This window comes from Sus scrofa, unplaced genomic scaffold (genome assembly GCF_000003025.6).
Source record: "Sus scrofa isolate TJ Tabasco breed Duroc unplaced genomic scaffold, Sscrofa11.1 Contig47, whole genome shotgun sequence".
Classification (NCBI taxonomy): Eukaryota; Metazoa; Chordata; class Mammalia; order Artiodactyla; family Suidae; genus Sus; species Sus scrofa.
This window is the reverse complement of record NW_018085219.1, coordinates 133,130-156,860: the sequence shown is the minus strand read 5'-3', so window position 1 is coordinate 156,860 and position 23,731 is coordinate 133,130. Positions and strand designations below refer to the sequence as shown.

Below are 23,731 nucleotides of genomic sequence, written 5' to 3'. Positions count from 1 at the left end.
TCCCATGGCGACACCGACCACCGTCCACACGCCTGGTTACAATCCTGTCCAGTGACATCCTTTAGGTCGCTTTCAGTCGTGAGCCTTCTCAGTCCAGGTTTTCTGATTCACACGGCAGGCCTATTGCGACGCGTCAATGCAGCGTCTGCACACATTCTGAAGACCGTTTTTGCTTTCTGTGAAGATGGCGGCAGAAGCCGTCAGGGTCCGATTCGGTCGTCACCTAAGGGACACAAATCACGACCACCAAGGGCCTCTCCAGGGTCCAGAGATGGGCGTGAAGAACACTTAGAATGCGGGTACCGCAGCAGGTCTGGGGGTACCAAGTACTGAGATTAAAAACCAAAATGGCACAAGTAGGTTGTCTTGCAACGGTCCTCTCCTGTGGATTAAACTGGAAATGTATAGGAGTTCCCATCTTGGCGCAGTGGAAACGAATCTGACTAGGAGCCACGAGGTTGCCGGTTCGATCCCTGGCCTCACGCAGTGGGTTAAGGATCTGGCATGCCATGAGCTGTGGTGTACGTCGCAGAATCGATCGGATCCTGCTTTGCTGTGACTGTGGCAAAGGCCGGCAGTTGTAGCTCTGACTTGACGCCCTAGCCTGGGAACCTCCATAGGCCACGCGTGTGGCCCTCAAAGCAAAAACTCCACAACACAACCCACTTTAGAGACCGTTGTGCTTTTCCCACGAATCCTGATGATAAATTCCCAGGAAAACGCTACCACAGAACAATGTCATCATGTTCTCCTCAGGGAGGGGTCTGCCCGCCCCTCCAGGCATGTCCACTCTGTCCTGGAACTGCCCAGGGCAGCGGAGTGTTCAGCAGGAAGACCTCGAGTGCCGACCCGAGGAGGGACTCCCAGCACGTGTGTGTCCCCGGACCCTCCGCACACCCTCTACGTGCCCAGTTGAAGTTAACCCCTCGAGTAAGAGGAACACAACGACTTCTACACCAGAGGGGCCTGTGCAAGTGTGCAATCAGCATAGCACATGTGCATATGTGCTTCCTGTGAAGAAAGTGACATAACGAAAACATATTTCCCTAAAGGCTCTCAGCACAACCAACGGCAAGACACGCACACCTTCTCTTGGGAAGGGCCTTTTCGGGGTCATTCGATGAAATAACTGCTTATATACTAGGAGGCCATGCAAATAGGTTCCTCCCTCAGCAGATAAAACCAGCCCTGCCAGGACCCTGCAGCTCTGGCAAGGAGCCCAGCCCCAGGACCCCGTTCTGTGATCCGGAAAGAACACAGACCACCTGCCTTGGAGTTTCGGCTGAACTGGGTGGTCTTGTTTGCTCTCTTACAAGGTAAATCCTGGAGGGGGAGTAAAAAGAGGATTGGAGGGGACCTCAGTGTGCGTGTGACAGTTTTCTGACCAGGATGTCTTTGTGTTTGCAGGTGTCCAGGGTGAGGAGAAGCTGGTGGAGTCTGGAGGAGGCCTGGTGCAGCCTGGGGGGTCTCTGAGACTCTCCTGTGTCGGCTCTGGATTCACCTTCAGTAGTTATCCCATAGGCTGGGTCCGCCAGGCTCCAGGGAAGGGGCTGGAGTCGCTGGCATCTATTGGTAGTGGTAGTTATAGTGGTAGCACCTACTACGCAGACTCTGTGAAGGGCCGATTCACCATCTCCAGAGACAACTCCCAGAACACGGCCTATCTGCAAATGAACAGCCTGAGAACCGAAGACACGGCCCGGTATTACTGTGCAAGAGGCACAGTCAGGGGAAGGCATGTCAGCCGAGACACAAACCTCCCTGCAGGGACACAGGGTCTGGGCTGCAGGGGGCGCTCAGGACCCACAATCACTATGTGTGTGTTTCATGCCCAGGAGCAGGTGCAGAGGGAGGTGAAGGGCTGGTTTCCTGCCAGGGTCTGGGGCTGCCTCTCCATGTAGCATCTCCCTGGGGAACCTCTTTGGACACATGATTCTGTGCTTACACTACAGGCTCTGCAACACAAAGGCCCTCTGAGACAGGGAGAAACACTATCGTGTCATGCACAATAGACATGGAGTATGTTATAATATCAATTCCTGATTGTTCTCATCCAAATATTGAAAAAAATCGAGCAGGTTCAGACATACCACACTGGCTTTAAGCAGAGGGAATCATAGACTTGCTTCCTCCTTTGGAATCTCAGTCCTTGCTTGCTGTTAGGTTGGCAGACACTGCCAGGGTCGTGGCTCCTTGCTTTCCTGTAATTCTGATGCATGCAGAGCCTAAAAGCAGGGTATCACACCAGGACCCTCACGGGGCCCCAGGAATGATGCCAGGTAGAGGGAACGTGGGTGGAGTGTCCTTTCTGGGCTCTTGCTTCCAGGTCCAATACACTCTCCTTCGACAGAGGTGAAGCCTGCATCCTGTTCTGCTCTGTGGGTGACATGGTGACAAATAGGAACCATGAAAATTATCTCAATCAACACGTAGATAATTGGTAGGGAACGTTTACACTCAGGCAGATGATAACATGTGGATTTTCTGCAAGTGCTGTAAACCAATGGGCAGGATCCCGTCTTCACCACACAGTCCGAGGTGAGCACTAGGCAGCAAGAGATACACCCCTGCTCTCTCATTCCAGGAAGCCATCACTGCAACCTCACTAGCCATTGCCAACTCTCTCCAGGAATTCCTGTGAGGGGTGGGGAGCAGGTCCAGTTTTGAAAGCTCAGGCCTGGGAGTTCCCGTCGTGGCACAGTGATTAACAAATCTGACTAGCAACCATGAGGTTGCGGGTTCGATCCCTGGCCTTCCTCATTGTGTTAAGGGTCCGGAGTTGCTGTGCGCTGTGGTATAGGTCACAGACGTGGCTCCCATCCTGCGTTGCTCTGGCTCTGGTGGAGGCCGGCGGCTACAGCTCTGATTAGACCCCTAGCCTGGGAACCCCCATATGCCACAAGAATGGCCCACGAAATGGCAAAGAGACAAAAAAAGGGAAAAAAAAGGAAGGGAAAGAAACCACAGGCCCTGTTAGCAAAGTATACACTTGGGAACTACATCCAATCTCTTGGGATAAATTATGAAGAAGAGAATATGGAAGAAGAATGTACATTTAAGTATATCTGGATTGCTCTACACAGAAGAAGTTGGCACAACACTGTAAATCAACTATGCTTTAATGTAAAACAAACCATAAAGACAAGCAAAACAGCAAGAGTTCTCTGTTCCCTGACGTAGCCTCCACCGCTCTGCTGCATTCCACGTGCAGGCTGCAGAGCATAGAGCTACCTCCTTCAAGGGCAGGTACACCTAGACCTACGCCACATGTCTGTGTGCAGAGAGAAAAACAACATAACACGTGAGCCTCCCATATATGTGTCTCCATGGCGCGTTGATTCCTCTCAGTTAAAGTTACTTAAAGAGCATCCAACGCAGAGCGTCCTTCTGACCCCCTCTGTGTCCCTGAAGGAAGAATCAAACCTCCCCTGGGCAGGTGCACCTGCTGCATCTGGAGGGTCAACAGATTCGGGAATTCCGGCCTAGAGGCCTCTGTCAGCAAACCAATTCCTTTTTTTAGTAGAAATAATTACTTTAGTTTAGCTTCATTTAGTTTTTATTTCCCAATGCATTATTTTTTCCTCTGTCATACAGCATGGTGACCCAGCTACGCATACATGGATACATTCTTTTTTTCTCACATTCTCTTGCTCCATCTTGTGACTAGACACAGTGTCCAATGTGACACAGCAGGATCTCATTGCTACTCCATTCCAAAGGCAATAGTCTGCATCTATTAACCCCAAGCTCTCAAACCCTCCCACTCCCTCTTGGCAAACGCAAGTCTCTTCTCCAAGTCCATGATTTTCTTTTCTGTGGAGTGGATCGTTCATTCTGTCTGCTAGATTCCAGATATAAGCGACATCATATGGTACTGGTCTTTCTCTTTCTCACTTACTTCACTCAGGATGAGGGTCTCCAATTCCATCCATGCGGCTGCAAATGGCATGGTTCTGTTCTTTTTTATGGCTGAGTCGTATTCCATTGTGGGTATATACCACATCTTCCTGATCCAATTGTCTGTTGATGGACATTTGGGTTGCTTCCACGTCTTGGCCGTTGTGAATAGTGCTGCAATGAACATGTGGGGGTGTGTGTCTTTTTCAAGGAAAGTTTTGTCCGGATATATGCCCAAGAGTGGGATTGTGGGGTCATATGGAAGTTCTATGTATAGTTTTCTAAGGTATCGCCACACTGTTCTCCAGAGTGGTTGTACCAGCTTACGTTCCCACCAACAGTGCAGGAGGGTTCCCTTTTCTCCACACCCCCTCCAGCACTTGTTATGTGTGGACGTGTTAACGATGGCCTTTCTGGCTGGTGTGAGGTGGTATCTCAGGGTAATTCTGATTTGCATTTCGCTAATAATCAGGGATGGTCAGCATTGTTTCATGAGCTTGTTGGCCATCTGTGTATCTTCCTTGGAGAAATGTCTATTCAGATCTTTTGCCCATTTTTCCATTGGGTTGCTGGCTTTTTGGCTGTTGAGCTGCATAAGCTGTGTGTATATTTTAGAGATTAAGCCCTTGTCAGTTGCATCATTTGAAAATACTTTCTCCCATTCTGTAAGCTGTCTCTTGGTTTTTCTTTCTCCTTTTCTTTGCTGAGCAAAAGCTTGTCAGTTTGATGAGGTCCCATCGCTTTATTTTTGCCCTTATTTCTGTTGCTCTGGGAGACTGACCTGAGAAAACATTGGTAAGGTTGATGTCAGAGAATGTTCTGCCTATGTTCCCTTCCAGGACTTTGATGGTGTCTTGTCTCACACTGACGTCTCTCAGCCACGTTGAGTTTATATCTGTGCATGGTGTGCGGGGGTGTTCTGCTTTCCATGCAGCTGCCCAGGTTTCCCAGCACTTCTTGCTGAAAAGACAGTCTTGTTCCCATTTTTCTGTCCTTGTCTCCTTTGGCAAAGATTAAGTGACCATAGGTGTCGGGGTTTGCTTCCGGGTTCTCTCTTCTGATCCCGTGGTCTGTCTGTCGGTTTTGGTACCAGTACCACACGGTCCTGATGACTGAGGCTTTGTGATATTGCCTGAGGTCTGGGAGAGTGATGCCTCCTGCTTGGTTTGTGTTCCTCAGGATTGCGTTGGCAATTCTGGGTCTTTGGTGGCTCCATAGAGATGTTTGGATAGTTTGTTGCACTTCTGTGAAAAATGTCATGGGTAATTAGATAGGGATTGTGTTGAACCTGCTGATCGCTTTGGGAGGTATGGCCATTTTCACAGCATTAATTTTTCCAACCCAGGAGCATGGAGTATCTTTCCCTTTCTTTACGTCTTCTTTCCTTTCTTGATGAATGTTTTATAGCTCTCGGCATACAGGTCCTCTGCCCCCTTGGTCAGGTGTATTCCCAGGTGTTTGCATTTTGGGGGTGCCATTTTAAAAGGTATTGTGCCTTCGCATTCTTTCTCTAAAGTTTCATTGTGCGTAGACAGAAATGTGACTGATTTCTGAATGTGAATCTTGCATCCTGCTATTTTGCTGAATTTGGTGATCAGTTCTAGTAATTTTTTGGCTGAGGCCTTAGGGTTTTCCATCCATATACACATATGCATGTCATCTGCATGCAGTGGCGGTTTCATCTCTCCTCCTCCTCCTATGCGGACGCCTTTTATTTCGTTTGCTTCTCTGATTGCTGTGGCAGGACCGCCAGGGCTGTGTTGAGTGACAAGAACATCCCTGTCTTGTTCCAGATTTTAGCAGGAAGGCTTTCAGCTTTGCTCCATTGAGGGTTGTCCTGGCTGTGGGTTGTCAAAAAGGGCTTCGATTATGCGAAGGAATATTCCCTCTATACCCACTTTGGTGAGAGCTTTCATCATGAATGGATGTTGGACTTTGTCTAATGCTCTTTCTGCATCTATTGAGGTGATCATGTGGTTTGGCACTTCTCTTAATGTGGGTAGAACATAGGTTGATTTGCGTATGTTGAAGATCCTCGCAAACTTGATATGAGGCCCATTTGGCCATGGAGTCTGCTTTTGTCTTATGTATTGTTGGGTTTGTTTGGCTAAACTTTGTTGAGAATATTTGTCGGGAGTGATTTCATTACATATGCACTTCCATTTCGGGTGATAGTTCTGGTCAAAGTATGTATTTCTCCTTAAGTCGGTTTGGCTGGGCTGTAAGTTCCTAGAAACTTGTCCATTTCGTCTCGGATGTCAAATTTATGGGCCTGTCATTGTTCATGGTGTTCTCGTGGGATTTTTGGTGTTTCTGCAGCATCCATTAAGATTTTTCCTTTCTCACCTGACCCCTTGCTGTACAGTGGGAAAATTAAAAAAAAATTATTTAAAAAAAGTGCAAATTAAAAAAAAAGATATTTCCTTTCTCATTTCTTCTTTTGTGTATATAGTTTCTCTCTCAGATCTTGTTGATAATTCTGTCCTGATGCTTGGCAATTTGATTTACCCTTTCAAAGTACCATGTCCTGGTCTGATTCTGTTTCTTCTTTTAACATAATTTATTATAGTTGCTATAAAATATTCTGTTAATTTCAGTTGTACAGCAAGTGACCCATTTATATATATAAATATATATATATATATATTTATATATATATATGAGAATCCGTTTTTGTCTATTTTTTAAAGTCTATTTCATAGAATTCTTCTCAGCTCCATATGATGACCATCCTTCTGCTAACGTTCCAGGGATTTTTTTTTTCCTTTTCCCTAATTCCTTTAGGTGATAGCTTAGGCTGCATAGCCATCAACTTCCCTGTAATAACTCCTTTGGAGGCATTCCATAGATTTGGAAAGGCTGTGTTTTCATTGCCATTTTCCTTGAGATAGTTTATTTTCCTTTTGATATCCTGATTGAACACTGGATTTTTAGAAGTATGTATTTAACTTTCCAGGCACACAAGTTTTACCCATTTTTACAGGAATGATATTTTGCGTCAGTATAGGCATTTGGGAACATGCAACCACTATGGAGAACAGTAGGGAGGTTACTTAAGAATGAAGCACAGAACTGCCGAATACTCCAGAGGACCCATGCCAGAGCATCTGTATAAAGGAAACCCATAAATCCAAAATAGACACTAGAGATATATGAGAAACTCCCATGAACCCTAACGATACATCCCAAGGTAAATACGACGGGGGAACAATACCATCGTGTGCTTTAGATGGAAGGGGATCTGCCCCCTGCAGGTGTGTCCACTCTGTCCTACAGTTGCTTCAGGGGACAGGTGGGTCCAGCAGGAGGAGCACAAGTGCAGACACAAGGAGGGACTCCCAGCACGTGTGTGTCCTTGGAGACGCCACAGTAGGCTATGCCCCTGGGTGAGTTTCTTTCCTGAATGTGGGGAAAACAATGACTTCTCCGTCAGCGGTTTGGGTGCCACGGTAGAAATCAGAATGGTCCACGAGTGACAGGTGTCTACCGTGACGAAACTGATGCAATGAAGAGACATCTTCGTAAAGGCCATCCAACCGACCAGCATCAGGACCCTCATGCCTGCCTTGGGCACCTGCCACTTTGAGGCCATGCGATGCCATAACCACTTATATACTAGGAGGCCATGCAAATGGGTTCCTCCCTCAGCAGATAAAACCAGCCCTGCCAGGACCCTGCAGCTCTGGCAAGGAGCCCAGCCCCAGGATCCCGTTCTGTGATCCGGAAAGAACACAGACCACCCGCCATGGAGTTTCGGCTGAACTGGGTGGTCTTGTTTGCTCTCTTACAAGGTAAATCCTGGGGGAGGAAAAAAGAGGATTGGAGGGCACCTCAGTGGGTGTGTGACAGTTTTCTGACCAGGATGTCTTTGTGTTTGCAGGTGTCCAGGGTGAGGAGAAGCTGGTGGAGTCTGGAGGAGGCCTGGTGCAGCCTGGGGGTCTCTGAGACTCTCCTGTGTCGGCTCTGGATTCACCTTCAGTAGTTATAGCATGAGCTGGGTCCGCCAGGCTCCAGGGAAGGGGCTGGAGTGGCTGGCAGGTATTTATAGTAGTGGTAGTAGCACCTACTACGCAGACTCTGTGAAGGGCCGATTCACCATCTCCAGCGACAACTCCCAGAACACGGCCTATCTGCAAATGAACAGCCTGAGAACCGAAGACACGGCCCGGTATTACTGTGCAAGAGGCACAGTGAGGGGAAGGCAATGTGAGCCCAGACACAAACCTCCCTGCAGGGACACAGGGTCTGGGCTGCAGGGGGCACTCAGGACCCACAACCACTATGTGTATGTTTCATGCCCAGGAGCAGGTGCAGAGGGAGTTGGAAGGCTGGTTTCCTGCCAGGGTCTGGGGCTGCCTCTCCATGTAGCATCTCCCTGGGGATCCACTTTGGACACATGATTCTGTGCTTACACTACAGGGTCTGCAACACAAAGGCCCTCTGAGACAGGAAGAGAAAGTTTCATGTCATGCGCAGTAGACAGAGAGTAATTTTCGATTTCACTACCTGATTGTTCTCGTCCAAATATTGAAAAAAATCGAGCAGGTTCAGACATACCACACTGGCTTTAAGCAGAGGGAATCATAGACCTGCTTCCTCCTTTGGAATCTCAGTCCTTGCTTGCTGTTAGGTTGGCAGACACTGCCAAGGTCGTGGCTCCTTGCTTTCCTGTAATTCTGATGCATGCAGAGCCTAAAAGCAGGGCATCACACCAGGACCCTCCCGGGCCCCCAGGAATGATGCCAGGTAGAGAGGACGTGGGTGGAGTGTCCTTTCTGGGCTCTTGCTTCCAGGTCCAATACACTCTCCTTCGACGGAGGTGAAGCCTGCATCCTGTTCTGCTCTGTGGGTGACATGGTGACAAATAGGCACCATGAAATTTATCTCAATCAACACGTAGATAATTGGTCGGGAACGTTTACACTCAGGCAGATGATAGCATGTGGATTTTCTGCAAGTGCTGTAAACCAATGGGCAGGATCCCGCCTTCACCACACAGTCCGAGGTGAGCACTAGGCAGCAAGAGAAACACCCCTGCTCTCATTCCAGGAAGCAATGACTGCAACCTCACTAGCCATTGCCAACTCTCTCCAGGAATTCCTGTGAGGGGTGGGGAGCAGGTCCAGTTTTGGAAGCTCAGGCCTGGGAGTTCCCATCGTGGCACAGTGATTAACAAATCTGACTAGCAACCATGACGTTGCGGGATCGATCCCCGGCCTTCCTCATTTTGTTAAGGCTCCAGATGCACCTGTTGCATCTGGAGGGTCAACAGATTTGGGAATTCCGGCCTAGAGGCCTCTGTCAGCAAACCAATTCCTTTTTTTAGTAGAAATAATTACTTTAGTTTAGCTTCATTTAGTTTTTATTTCCCAATGCATTATTTTTTCCTCTGTCATACAGCATGGTGACCCAGCTACGCATACATGGATACATTCTTTTTTTCTCACATTCTCTTGCTCCATCTTGTGACTAGACACAGTGTCCAATGTGACACAGCAGGATCTCATTGCTACTCCATTCCAAAGGCAATAGTCTGCATCTATTAACCCCAAGCTCTCAAACCCTCCCACTCCCTCTTGGCAAACGCAAGTCTCTTCTCCAAGTCCATGATTTTCTTTTCTGTGGAGTGGATCGTTCATTCTGTCTGCTAGATTCCAGATATAAGCGACATCATATGGTACTGGTCTTTCTCTTTCTCACTTACTTCACTCAGGATGAGGGTCTCCAATTCCATCCATGCGGCTGCAAATGGCATGGTTCTGTTCTTTTTTATGGCTGAGTCGTATTCCATTGTGGGTATATACCACATCTTCCTGATCCAATTGTCTGTTGATGGACATTTGGGTTGCTTCCACGTCTTGGCCGTTGTGAATAGTGCTGCAATGAACATGTGGGGGTGTGTGTCTTTTTCAAGGAAAGTTTTGTCCGGATATATGCCCAAGAGTGGGATTGTGGGGTCATATGGAAGTTCTATGTATAGTTTTCTAAGGTATCGCCACACTGTTCTCCAGAGTGGTTGTACCAGCTTACGTTCCCACCAACAGTGCAGGAGGGTTCCCTTTTCTCCACACCCCCTCCAGCACTTGTTATGTGTGGACGTGTTAACGATGGCCTTTCTGGCTGGTGTGAGGTGGTATCTCAGGGTAATTCTGATTTGCATTTCGCTAATAATCAGGGATGGTCAGCATTGTTTCATGAGCTTGTTGGCCATCTGTGTATCTTCCTTGGAGAAATGTCTATTCAGATCTTTTGCCCATTTTTCCATTGGGTTGCTGGCTTTTTGGCTGTTGAGCTGCATAAGCTGTGTGTATATTTTAGAGATTAAGCCCTTGTCAGTTGCATCATTTGAAAATACTTTCTCCCATTCTGTAAGCTGTCTCTTGGTTTTTCTTTCTCCTTTTCTTTGCTGAGCAAAAGCTTGTCAGTTTGATGAGGTCCCATCGCTTTATTTTTGCCCTTATTTCTGTTGCTCTGGGAGACTGACCTGAGAAAACATTGGTAAGGTTGATGTCAGAGAATGTTCTGCCTATGTTCCCTTCCAGGACTTTGATGGTGTCTTGTCTCACACTGACGTCTCTCAGCCACGTTGAGTTTATATCTGTGCATGGTGTGCGGGGGTGTTCTGCTTTCCATGCAGCTGCCCAGGTTTCCCAGCACTTCTTGCTGAAAAGACAGTCTTGTTCCCATTTTTCTGTCCTTGTCTCCTTTGGCAAAGATTAAGTGACCATAGGTGTCGGGGTTTGCTTCCGGGTTCTCTCTTCTGATCCCGTGGTCTGTCTGTCGGTTTTGGTACCAGTACCACACGGTCCTGATGACTGAGGCTTTGTGATATTGCCTGAGGTCTGGGAGAGTGATGCCTCCTGCTTGGTTTGTGTTCCTCAGGATTGCGTTGGCAATTCTGGGTCTTTGGTGGCTCCATAGAAATGTTTGGATAGTTTGTTGCACTTCTGTGAAAAATGTCATGGGTAATTAGATAGGGATTGTGTTGAACCTGCAGATCGCTTTGGGAGGTATGGCCATTTTCACAGCATTAATTTTTCCAACCCAGGAGCATGGAGTATCTTTCCCTTTCTTTACGTCTTCTTTCCTTTCTTGATGAATGTTTTATAGCTCTCGGCATACAGGTCCTCTGCCCCCTTGGTCAGGTGTATTCCCAGGTGTTTGCATTTTGGGGGTGCCATTTTAAAAGGTATTGTGCCTTCGCATTCTTTCTCTAAAGTTTCATTGTGCGTAGACAGAAATGTGACTGATTTCTGAATGTGAATCTTGCATCCTGCTATTTTGCTGAATTTGGTGATCAGTTCTAGTAATTTTTTGGCTGAGGCCTTAGGGTTTTCCATCCATATACACATATGCATGTCATCTGCATGCAGTGGCGGTTTCATCTCTCCTCCTCCTCCTATGCGGACGCCTTTTATTTCGTTTGCTTCTCTGATTGCTGTGGCAGGACCGCCAGGGCTGTGTTGAGTGACAAGAACATCCCTGTCTTGTTCCAGATTTTAGCAGGAAGGCTTTCAGCTTTGCTCCATTGAGGGTTGTCCTGGCTGTGGGTTGTCAAAAAGGGCTTCGATTATGCGAAGGAATATTCCCTCTATACCCACTTTGGTGAGAGCTTTCATCATGAATGGATGTTGGACTTTGTCTAATGCTCTTTCTGCATCTATTGAGGTGATCATGTGGTTTGGCACTTCTCTTAATGTGGGTAGAACATAGGTTGATTTGCGTATGTTGAAGATCCTCGCAAACTTGATATGAGGCCCATTTGGCCATGGAGTCTGCTTTTGTCTTATGTATTGTTGGGTTTGTTTGGCTAAACTTTGTTGAGAATATTTGTCGGGAGTGATTTCATTACATATGCACTTCCATTTCGGGTGATAGTTCTGGTCAAAGTATGTATTTCTCCTTAAGTCGGTTTGGCTGGGCTGTAAGTTCCTAGAAACTTGTCCATTTCGTCTCGGATGTCAAATTTATGGGCCTGTCATTGTTCATGGTGTTCTCGTGGGATTTTTGGTGTTTCTGCAGCATCCATTAAGATTTTTCCTTTCTCACCTGACCCCCTTGCTGTACAGTGGGAAAATTAAAAAAAAATTATTTAAAAAAAGTGCAAATTAAAAAAAAAGATATTTCCTTTCTCATTTCTTCTTTTGTGTATATAGTTTCTCTCTCAGATCTTGTTGATAATTCTGTCCTGATGCTTGGCAATTTGATTTACCCTTTCAAAGTACCATGTCCTGGTCTGATTCTGTTTCTTCTTTTAACATAATTTATTATAGTTGCTATAAAATATTCTGTTAATTTCAGTTGTACAGCAAGTGACCCATTTATATATATAAATATATATATATATATATATTTATATATATATATGAGAATCCGTTTTTGTCTATTTTTTAAAGTCTATTTCATAGAATTCTTCTCAGCTCCATATGATGACCATCCTTCTGCTAACGTTCCAGGGATTTTTTTTTTCCTTTTCCCTAATTCCTTTAGGTGATAGCTTAGGCTGCATAGCCATCAACTTCCCTGTAATAACTCCTTTGGAGGCATTCCATAGATTTGGAAAGGCTGTGTTTTCATTGCCATTTTCCTTGAGATAGTTTATTTTCCTTTTGATATCCTGATTGAACACTGGATTTTTAGAAGTATGTATTTAACTTTCCAGGCACACAAGTTTTACCCATTTTTACAGGAATGATATTTTGCGTCAGTATAGGCATTTGGGAACATGCAACCACTATGGAGAACAGTAGGGAGGTTACTTAAGAATGAAGCACAGAACTGCCGAATACTCCAGAGGACCCATGCCAGAGCATCTGTATAAAGGAAACCCATAAATCCAAAATAGACACTAGAGATATATGAGAAACTCCCATGAACCCTAACGATACATCCCAAGGTAAATACGACGGGGGAACAATACCATCGTGTGCTTTAGATGGAAGGGGATCTGCCCCCTGCAGGTGTGTCCACTCTGTCCTACAGTTGCTTCAGGGGACAGGTGGGTCCAGCAGGAGGAGCACAAGTGCAGACACAAGGAGGGACTCCCAGCACGTGTGTGTCCTTGGAGACGCCACAGTAGGCTATGCCCCTGGGTGAGTTTCTTTCCTGAATGTGGGGAAAACAATGACTTCTCCGTCAGCGGTTTGGGTGCCACGGTAGAAATCAGAATGGTCCACGAGTGACAGGTGTCTACCGTGACGAAACTGATGCAATGAAGAGACATCTTCGTAAAGGCCATCCAACCGACCAGCATCAGGACCCTCATGCCTGCCTTGGGCACCTGCCACTTTGAGGCCATGCGATGCCATAACCACTTATATACTAGGAGGCCATGCAAATGGGTTCCTCCCTCAGCAGATAAAACCAGCCCTGCCAGGACCCTGCAGCTCTGGCAAGGAGCCCAGCCCCAGGATCCCGTTCTGTGATCCGGAAAGAACACAGACCACCCGCCATGGAGTTTCGGCTGAACTGGGTGGTCTTGTTTGCTCTCTTACAAGGTAAATCCTGGGGGAGGAAAAAAGAGGATTGGAGGGCACCTCAGTGGGTGTGTGACAGTTTTCTGACCAGGATGTCTTTGTGTTTGCAGGTGTCCAGGGTGAGGAGAAGCTGGTGGAGTCTGGAGGAGGCCTGGTGCAGCCTGGGGGGTCTCTGAGACTCTCCTGTGTCGGCTCTGGATTCACCTTCAGTAGTTATAGCATGAGCTGGGTCCGCCAGGCTCCAGGGAAGGGGCTGGAGTGGCTGGCAGGTATTTATAGTAGTGGTAGTAGCACCTACTACGCAGACTCTGTGAAGGGCCGATTCACCATCTCCAGCGACAACTCCCAGAACACGGCCTATCTGCAAATGAACAGCCTGAGAACCGAAGACACGGCCCGGTATTACTGTGCAAGAGGCACAGTGAGGGGAAGGCAATGTGAGCCCAGACACAAACCTCCCTGCAGGGACACAGGGTCTGGGCTGCAGGGGGCACTCAGGACCCACAACCACTATGTGTATGTTTCATGCCCAGGAGCAGGTGCAGAGGGAGTTGGAAGGCTGGTTTCCTGCCAGGGTCTGGGGCTGCCTCTCCATGTAGCATCTCCCTGGGGATCCACTTTGGACACATGATTCTGTGCTTACACTACAGGGTCTGCAACACAAAGGCCCTCTGAGACAGGAAGAGAAAGTTTCATGTCATGCGCAGTAGACAGAGAGTAATTTTCGATTTCACTACCTGATTGTTCTCGTCCAAATATTGAAAAAAATCGAGCAGGTTCAGACATACCACACTGGCTTTAAGCAGAGGGAATCATAGACCTGCTTCCTCCTTTGGAATCTCAGTCCTTGCTTGCTGTTAGGTTGGCAGACACTGCCAAGGTCGTGGCTCCTTGCTTTCCTGTAATTCTGATGCATGCAGAGCCTAAAAGCAGGGCATCACACCAGGACCCTCCCGGGCCCCCAGGAATGATGCCAGGTAGAGAGGACGTGGGTGGAGTGTCCTTTCTGGGCTCTTGCTTCCAGGTCCAATACACTCTCCTTCGACGGAGGTGAAGCCTGCATCCTGTTCTGCTCTGTGGGTGACATGGTGACAAATAGGCACCATGAAATTTATCTCAATCAACACGTAGATAATTGGTCGGGAACGTTTACACTCAGGCAGATGATAGCATGTGGATTTTCTGCAAGTGCTGTAAACCAATGGGCAGGATCCCGCCTTCACCACACAGTCCGAGGTGAGCACTAGGCAGCAAGAGAAACACCCCTGCTCTCATTCCAGGAAGCAATGACTGCAACCTCACTAGCCATTGCCAACTCTCTCCAGGAATTCCTGTGAGGGGTGGGGAGCAGGTCCAGTTTTGGAAGCTCAGGCCTGGGAGTTCCCATCGTGGCACAGTGATTAACAAATCTGACTAGCAACCATGACGTTGCGGGATCGATCCCCGGCCTTCCTCATTTTGTTAAGGCTCCAGATGCACCTGTTGCATCTGGAGGGTCAACAGATTTGGGAATTCCGGCCTAGAGGCCTCTGTCAGCAAACCAATTCCTTTTTTTAGTAGAAATAATTACTTTAGTTTAGCTTCATTTAGTTTTTATTTCCCAATGCATTATTTTTTCCTCTGTCATACAGCATGGTGACCCAGCTACGCATACATGGATACATTCTTTTTTTCTCACATTCTCTTGCTCCATCTTGTGACTAGACACAGTGTCCAATGTGACACAGCAGGATCTCATTGCTACTCCATTCCAAAGGCAATAGTCTGCATCTATTAACCCCAAGCTCTCAAACCCTCCCACTCCCTCTTGGCAAACGCAAGTCTCTTCTCCAAGTCCATGATTTTCTTTTCTGTGGAGTGGATCGTTCATTCTGTCTGCTAGATTCCAGATATAAGCGACATCATATGGTACTGGTCTTTCTCTTTCTCACTTACTTCACTCAGGATGAGGGTCTCCAATTCCATCCATGCGGCTGCAAATGGCATGGTTCTGTTCTTTTTTATGGCTGAGTCGTATTCCATTGTGGGTATATACCACATCTTCCTGATCCAATTGTCTGTTGATGGACATTTGGGTTGCTTCCACGTCTTGGCCGTTGTGAATAGTGCTGCAATGAACATGTGGGGGTGTGTGTCTTTTTCAAGGAAAGTTTTGTCCGGATATATGCCCAAGAGTGGGATTGTGGGGTCATATGGAAGTTCTATGTATAGTTTTCTAAGGTATCGCCACACTGTTCTCCAGAGTGGTTGTACCAGCTTACGTTCCCACCAACAGTGCAGGAGGGTTCCCTTTTCTCCACACCCCCTCCAGCACTTGTTATGTGTGGACGTGTTAACGATGGCCTTTCTGGCTGGTGTGAGGTGGTATCTCAGGGTAATTCTGATTTGCATTTCGCTAATAATCAGGGATGGTCAGCATTGTTTCATGAGCTTGTTGGCCATCTGTGTATCTTCCTTGGAGAAATGTCTATTCAGATCTTTTGCCCATTTTTCCATTGGGTTGCTGGCTTTTTGGCTGTTGAGCTGCATAAGCTGTGTGTATATTTTAGAGATTAAGCCCTTGTCAGTTGCATCATTTGAAAATACTTTCTCCCATTCTGTAAGCTGTCTCTTGGTTTTTCTTTCTCCTTTTCTTTGCTGAGCAAAAGCTTGTCAGTTTGATGAGGTCCCATCGCTTTATTTTTGCCCTTATTTCTGTTGCTCTGGGAGACTGACCTGAGAAAACATTGGTAAGGTTGATGTCAGAGAATGTTCTGCCTATGTTCCCTTCCAGGACTTTGATGGTGTCTTGTCTCACACTGACGTCTCTCAGCCACGTTGAGTTTATATCTGTGCATGGTGTGCGGGGGTGTTCTGCTTTCCATGCAGCTGCCCAGGTTTCCCAGCACTTCTTGCTGAAAAGACAGTCTTGTTCCCATTTTTCTGTCCTTGTCTCCTTTGGCAAAGATTAAGTGACCATAGGTGTCGGGGTTTGCTTCCGGGTTCTCTCTTCTGATCCCGTGGTCTGTCTGTCGGTTTTGGTACCAGTACCACACGGTCCTGATGACTGAGGCTTTGTGATATTGCCTGAGGTCTGGGAGAGTGATGCCTCCTGCTTGGTTTGTGTTCCTCAGGATTGCGTTGGCAATTCTGGGTCTTTGGTGGCTCCATAGAAATGTTTGGATAGTTTGTTGCACTTCTGTGAAAAATGTCATGGGTAATTAGATAGGGATTGTGTTGAACCTGCAGATCGCTTTGGGAGGTATGGCCATTTTCACAGCATTAATTTTTCCAACCCAGGAGCATGGAGTATCTTTCCCTTTCTTTACGTCTTCTTTCCTTTCTTGATGAATGTTTTATAGCTCTCGGCATACAGGTCCTCTGCCCCCTTGGTCAGGTGTATTCCCAGGTGTTTGCATTTTGGGGGTGCCATTTTAAAAGGTATTGTGCCTTCGCATTCTTTCTCTAAAGTTTCATTGTGCGTAGACAGAAATGTGACTGATTTCTGAATGTGAATCTTGCATCCTGCTATTTTGCTGAATTTGGTGATCAGTTCTAGTAATTTTTTGGCTGAGGCCTTAGGGTTTTCCATCCATATACACATATGCATGTCATCTGCATGCAGTGGCGGTTTCATCTCTCCTCCTCCTCCTATGCGGACGCCTTTTATTTCGTTTGCTTCTCTGATTGCTGTGGCAGGACCGCCAGGGCTGTGTTGAGTGACAAGAACATCCCTGTCTTGTTCCAGATTTTAGCAGGAAGGCTTTCAGCTTTGCTCCATTGAGGGTTGTCCTGGCTGTGGGTTGTCAAAAAGGGCTTCGATTATGCGAAGGAATATTCCCTCTATACCCACTTTGGTGAGAGCTTTCATCATGAATGGATGTTGGACTTTGTCTAATGCTCTTTCTGCATCTATTGAGGTGATCATGTGGTTTGGCACTTCTCTTAATGTGGGTAGAACATAGGTTGATTTGCGTATGTTGAAGATCCTCGCAAACTTGATATGAGGCCCATTTGGCCATGGAGTCTGCTTTTGTCTTATGTATTGTTGGGTTTGTTTGGCTAAACTTTGTTGAGAATATTTGTCAGGAGTGATTTCATTACATATGCACTTCCATTTCGGGTGATAGTTCTGGTCAAAGTATGTATTTCTCCTTAAGTCGGTTTGGCTGGGCTGTAAGTTCCTAGAAACTTGTCCATTTCGTCTCGGATGTCAAATTTATGGGCCTGTCATTGTCCATGGTGTTCTCGTGGGATTTTTGGTGTTTCTGCAGCATCCATTAAGATATTTCCTTTCTCATTCCTTGTTTTGTGTATATGGTGTCTCTCTCACATCTTCATAGTGAGTCTGTCCAGATGCTTGGCAATTTGATTTACCCTTTCAAAGTACCATCTCCTCGTCTGATTGTGTTTCTTCTATTTTTAACATGATTTATTATAGTTGCTATACAATGTTCTGTTAATATCTGCCATACAGCAAGGGACCAAGTTATATATATATAAGAATCTGTTTTTGTCTAATTTTTTAAGTGCAATTGCATTTATTTTTTCTCGGCTCAATATGATGACCATCCTTCTGTTGACTTTCCCGGTGTTTTTTTTTTCTATAATTCTTAAGGTGATAGCTTAGGCTGCATAGCCATTAACGTCCCTGTAATAACTCCTTTGGAGGCATCCCATAGATTTGGAAAGGCTGTGTTTTCATTGCCATTTTCCTTGAGATAGTTTATTTTCCTTTTGATATCCTAATTTAACAACAGATTTTTAGAAGCATGCATTCAACGCTCCATGCACACAGGTTATATCCATTTTTTCAAAGAATGATTTCCTTGCTTCGATATGGGAATATGGGTACAAGCATCCACTATGGAGAACAGTAGGGAGGTTACTTAAAAATGAAGCACAGAACTGCCGAATACTCCAGAGGACCCATGCCAGAGCATCTGTATAAAGGAAACCCATAAATCCAAAATAGACACTAGAGATATATGAGAAACTCCCATGAACCCTAACGATACATCCCAAGGTAAATACGACGGGGGAACAATACCATCGTGTGCTTTAGATGGAAGGGGATCTGCCCCCCTGCAGGTGTGTCCACTCTGTCCTGCAGTTGCTTCAGGGGACAGGTGGGTCCAGCAGGAGGAGCACAAGTGCAGACACAAGGAGGGAGTCCCAGCACGTGTGTGTCCTTGGAGACGCCACAGAACGCTACGCCCCTGGGTGAGTTTCTTTCCTGAATGTGGGGAAAACAATGACTTCTCCGTCAGCGGTTTGGGTGCCACGGTAGAAATCAGAATGGCCCACGAGTGACAGGTGTCTACCGTGACGAAACTGATGCAATGAAGAGACATCTTCGTAAAGGCCATCCAACCGACCAGCATCAGGACCCTCATGCCTGCCTTGGGCACCTGCCACTTTGAGGCCATGCGATGCCATAACCGCTTATATACTAGGAGGCCATGCAAATAGGTTCCTCCCTCAGCAGATAAAACCAGCCCTGCCATCACCCTGCAGCTCTGGCAAGGAGCCCAGCCCCAGGATCCCGTTCTGTGATCCGGAAAGAACACAGACCACCCGCCATGGAGTTTCGGCTGAACTGGGTGGTCTTGTTTGCTCTCTTACAAGGTAAATCCTGGGGGGGGGGAAAGAGGATTTGAGGGCAGCTCAGTGTGCGTGTGACAGTTTTCTGACCAGGATGTCTTTGTGTTTGCAGGTGTCCAGGGTGAGGAGAAGCTGGTGGAGTCTGGAGGAGGCCTGGTGCAGCCTGGGGGGTCTCTGAGACTCTCCTGTGTCGGCTCTGGATACACGTTCAGTAGTTATGGCATAGGCTGGGTCCGCCAGGCTCCAGGGAAGGGGCTGGAGTGGCTGGCAGGTATTTATAGTGGTGGTAGCACCTACTACGCAGACTCTGTGAAGGGCCGATTCACCATCTCCAAAGACAACTCCCAGAATACGGCCTATCTGCAAATGAACAGCCTGAGAACCGAAGACACGGCCCGGTATTACTGTGCAAGAGGCACAGTGAGGGGAAAGCAGTCTCAGCCCAGACACAAACCTCCCTGCAGGGACACAGGGTCTGGGCTGCAGGGGGCGCTCAGAACCCACAATCACTATGTGTGTGTTTCATGCCCAGGAGCAGGTGCAGAGGGAGGTGAAGGGCTGGTTTCCTGCCAGGGTCTGGGGCTGCCTCTCCATGTAGCATCTCCCTGGGGATCCTCTTTGGACACATGATTCTGTGCTTACACTACAGGCTCTGCAACACAAAGGCCCTCTGAGACAGGGAGAAACACTATCGTGTCATGCACAATAGACATGGAGTAAGTTATAATTTCAATTCCTGATAGTTCTCGTCCAAATATTGAAAAAATCGAGCAGGTTCAGACATACCACACTGGCTTTAAGCAGAGGGAATCATAGACTTGCTTCCTCCTTTGGAATCTCAGTCCTTGCTTGCTGTTAGGTTGGCAGACACTGCCAGGGTCGTGGCTCCTTGCTTTCCTGTAATTCTGATGCATGCAGAGCCTAAAAGCAGGGTATCACACCAGGACCCTCACGGGCCCCCAGGAATGATGGCAGGTAGAGAGGACGTGGGTGGACTGTCCTTTCTCGGCTCTTGCTTCCAGGTCCAATACACTCTCCATCGACGTAGGTGAAGCCTGCATCCTGTTCTGCTCTGTGGGTGACATGGTGACAAATAGGATCCATGAAAATTATCTCAATCAACAGGTAGATAATTGGTAGGGAACGTTTACACTCAGGCAGATAATAACATGTGGATTTTCTGCAAGTGCTGTAAACCAATGGGCAGGATCCCCCCTTCACCACACAGTCCGAGGTGAGCACTAGGCAGCAAGAGATACACCCCTGCTCTCATTCCAGGAAGCCGTCACTGCAACCTCACTAGCCATTGCCAACTCTCTCCAGGAATTCCTGTGAGGGGTAGGTAGCAGGTCCTGTTTTGGAAGCACAGGCCCTGTTATCAATGTATAGGCTTGGGAGCTACATCCAATTTCTTGGTATAAATATGAAGAAGATAATGTGAGAAAAGAATGTACATATAAGTACAAAGGATCACTTTACAGCAAAAAAGGCACAACACTGTAAATCAACTCTGCTTTAGAGTAAAATAAACAAAAAAGACAAGCCTAACAGCAAGAGTTCTCTGTTCCCTGATGTAGGCTCCACAGCTCTGCTGCATTCCATGTGCAGGCTGCAGGGCTTAGCTCTACCTCCATCAAAGGCAGGTACACCTAGACCTACCCCACATGTGTGTGTGCAGATAGAAAAACAACATAACACATGAGCCTCCCATATATGTGTTCCATTGCAGTTTGATTATTCTGAGTTAAAGTGAATGAGAGAAAACCAAAGCAGAGAGGAACCATCTGACCTCCTCTGTGTCCCTGAAGGAAGAATCAGACCTCCCCTGGGAAGGTGCACCTGCTCCATCTGGAGGGTCAGCAGATTCGGGAATTCGGGCCTAGAGGCCTCTGTAAGCAACACCGATTCCTTCCGCCGTACTGCCCCCACCCACGCTCTGCTCAGGGTCTTCCCTCACTGGGCACTCAAAGGATGCATGTCTTCTTTTCTTTAGTTTTATGATATCATTGATTGTCCATGTTCTCTCAATGCTGCTCTGCACCAAACTGGCATTACATGTATACATACCTTTTTCGGATTCTCATATGCTCTTCAATCGTGTTTTCACACACTGGCTGCATGTGCTTCCCTGTGCAGCACATCAGGACCTCACGGCTCATTCATCTCAAGGTCACTGTTTACACCCACTAACCCCAAACTTCCAGTCCGTCCCACGCCCTCCCTCCCGCCTTGCCAACCACAGGGCTGCTCTCCGCGTGCGTGAGCCTGTTTCTCCTCCCTACATGGTCTCATCTGTGAATGTATCAGACTCCACAAATGAGAGGTATATGGTGTGTGTCGTTCTCTCTGTGGCTCACGTCCCTTAGCAGGAGACCCTCCAGGTGCATCAGTGCTGCAGCAACTGGCATTCACTGGTCTTTCTGAACCCGGAGTACATCATACATACTTTCGTTCTTAGTAGATCTTACATACTAAGAGGTCAACAGAAAGGGGGCACACCTCTGCTGAGGAAAACAAGCCTGCCCTGATCCCACAGCCCTGGCAGAGGAGCCCCTGCCCCAGCAGGCCCAGCTGCTCCCACTGTGTGATCAGGCCTGAACACAGACCCCCCACCATGGAGTCTGGGCTCAGCTGGGCGGTTTGGCGGATGGATCACACGGAAATTTCTGGAGATCAGGAGATGCTGAAATGTGAGCGGCCATCGGTGGGTGTGAGAGAGGTTCCTGACCAGGCTGCCTTTGTGTTTACAGGGACCCAGCGTGAGGTGCAGCTGGTGGAGTCTGGGGGAGGCCTGGGGGGCCTCTGGGACTCTCCTGTGCAGCTTGTGGATGCAGCTTCGGTAGCTCCTACCTGAGCGGGGTCCTCCAGGCTCCAGGGAAGGGACTGCAGTAGGTCTCATGGACCAGTAATCATGGTCTCACACACACGATGGAGACTCTGTGAAGGGCCGGTTCACCTTCTGCAGAGACGACTCCAAGAACATGCGGGACCTGCAACTGAACTTCTGGGAGTCAAGGACTCAGCCTCGTGTGGCTTTTCCAGTGACACTGAGGGGCAGGGAGTTTGAGCCCAGGCAAAAACCTCCCTGCAGGGACACAGGGTCTGGGCTGCAGGGGGCGCTCAGGACCCACAATGTGTGTTTCAGCCCAGGAGCAGGTGCAGAGGCAGGTGAAGGGCGGGATTCCCGCCAGGGTCTGGGGCTTCCTCTCCATGCGGCATCTCCCCAAGGGAACCCCTGTGGACTCCAGGCTCTGACGGAGAAAGGACTGTTGGAAGGGGGGGAATATGCTCCCACGCTTGAAAGGTAGGGGGCGTGAAGTGTTTCTTTCCCCCTCCTCTTCGTCGTAGTGACAATCGCTCCTATCAGTCAGATGAAGCTACAGAAGAGGCTCGGTTGGACTCAGCCATGCTGCTCGGCAGGAGCAGCAGACAGTACTTGCTGGACATCCAACATCAGCGGGCACTTGATCCCAAAGCAAGAAGCTCAACTCCCCTTGGTGGCCCTGATTCACCGGACCCTCTCTCACAGCCTCCATGCTAGTTTCCTCTGTGCAAGGGCACAGGGACTCCCCACGCAGCGGGGTGGAGAAATTCAAGAGCCACGGGGTGTAGCCAAAGGTTCTCAGGCCCATTGCTCAGGGGCTGTTTTGAGCAGGGAAGGCCCATCCAGCACACTGTGAGGCTGGACAGGCATAGGAATGGACCCTGGATCAGGGTGCTCACTGTGCTTCAGGGTGGAGGAGGGCGAGGGTCCTGCTCCCGGAACAGCTCATGTGGATCCGTCTCCCAGCCGCACAATGGGTGAGGACCTCGGGCGTTCTTCTCCGATTTGCCTGCAGTGAACAGCACGGGGCTAGGAAGGAACAAGCCAGAATCCATCAGGTGCCAAATGTGAAAGAAGGTGACCATTTGTTCTGCATAAGGACCTGCACACAATGAATTCAAAGAGGGGTGAGTGGCCATTATGGATTGAAAGACACCTGTGGCCTTAGGAATACTTATCAATTCTTTAATGTATATGATAATAACTCTGACAGTAACATAAAAATTACAGGATGTAGATTCCATGTCAAAGAGTTTGGCTGATCAGGGGCCACACTCCAGTGTCATCGGCTGGTTCTGAAGGTCTTACATCAGCACTTTGCTTTCGAGGATCAGAGCTTCTAGGGTATCCACGAGTATCCTCAGTTTAGGGGACGCCCCAGGGGGAGCCTCCAACTGTGTAGAATTATGACGTGACTCCTTGGTTCCTGTGATCAGTTTAAGGGTTGTGTTCCCAAAATACACACGTCGAAACCCAGTGCCCAACATGCTGAACTTCAAAGGTGGGGCTTTGGGGAGGGCTTAGGCTGTTGGGGTGGGGCCCCCTTAGTGGGAACTCAGCTCTTGTCAAAGCCCCCTGCCCCTCCCCCCAAGCAGAGGAGGTTACAGGGGAAAACTGCCCATCAGGAAGCTGTTCTGCTCCAGGAACCACACCTCCCAGAATCTTGATGTTGGACTCTCAGAGTCCAGCGATGTGAGATCACAGGTCTGTGGTTATTAGCCCAGCCTGTCCAGGGTACCTGCTTCCTGCAGCCACGTGGACCATGGGGACACAGGACAGGCAGCGAATCTCTGAGGGTCACTGCTTGGTTTCCTGGGCAAAGTACAGATGTAGAGCTTCATGGAGGGTCAAGGCCAGTTATTCCCTGAGCTTCTTCCAAAGGAATTGTCAGCCGAATATCAGAAGAAGTGGTGAAAGAGACATGGTGGGCAGGTAGGCTTTGCCTGTTGGT

General features: G+C 48.0%; 2 protein-coding genes, 1 pseudogene and 1 gene segment (V, D, J or C); all 4 read left to right on the top strand.

The window, feature by feature from the left end:
* Positions 1 to 782: 782 nt before the first annotated feature.
* LOC110258824 lies at positions 783 to 7,483 on the top strand. Its single transcript, XM_021082072.1, has 4 exons — positions 783 to 974; positions 1,211 to 1,316; positions 1,408 to 1,735; positions 7,351 to 7,483. The coding sequence occupies exons 1-4, from the start codon at positions 783 to 785 to the stop codon at positions 7,481 to 7,483; spliced, it is 759 nt and encodes a 252-aa protein (XP_020937731.1).
* Positions 7,484 to 7,561: 78 nt separating this feature from the next.
* LOC110258823 lies at positions 7,562 to 13,189 on the top strand (annotated as a pseudogene). The gene is made up of 3 exons (XR_002341253.1): positions 7,562 to 7,688; positions 7,778 to 8,087; positions 13,037 to 13,189. The product of XR_002341253.1 is annotated as an immunoglobulin heavy variable 3-23-like (transcript).
* A 55-nt stretch (positions 13,190 to 13,244) lies between these two features.
* LOC110258822 lies at positions 13,245 to 18,775 on the top strand. Its single transcript, XM_021082071.1, has 5 exons — positions 13,245 to 13,394; positions 13,484 to 13,889; positions 14,398 to 14,461; positions 18,466 to 18,575; positions 18,643 to 18,775. The coding sequence occupies exons 1-5, from the start codon at positions 13,349 to 13,351 to the stop codon at positions 18,773 to 18,775; spliced, it is 759 nt and encodes a 252-aa protein (XP_020937730.1). The 5' UTR covers positions 13,245 to 13,348.
* A 44-nt stretch (positions 18,776 to 18,819) lies between these two features.
* LOC110258833 lies at positions 18,820 to 19,618 on the top strand. The segment is given in 2 exon segments: positions 18,820 to 18,980; positions 19,069 to 19,618. Coding segments are annotated over 2 exon segments (564 nt in total).
* Positions 19,619 to 23,731: the final 4,113 nt, after the last annotated feature.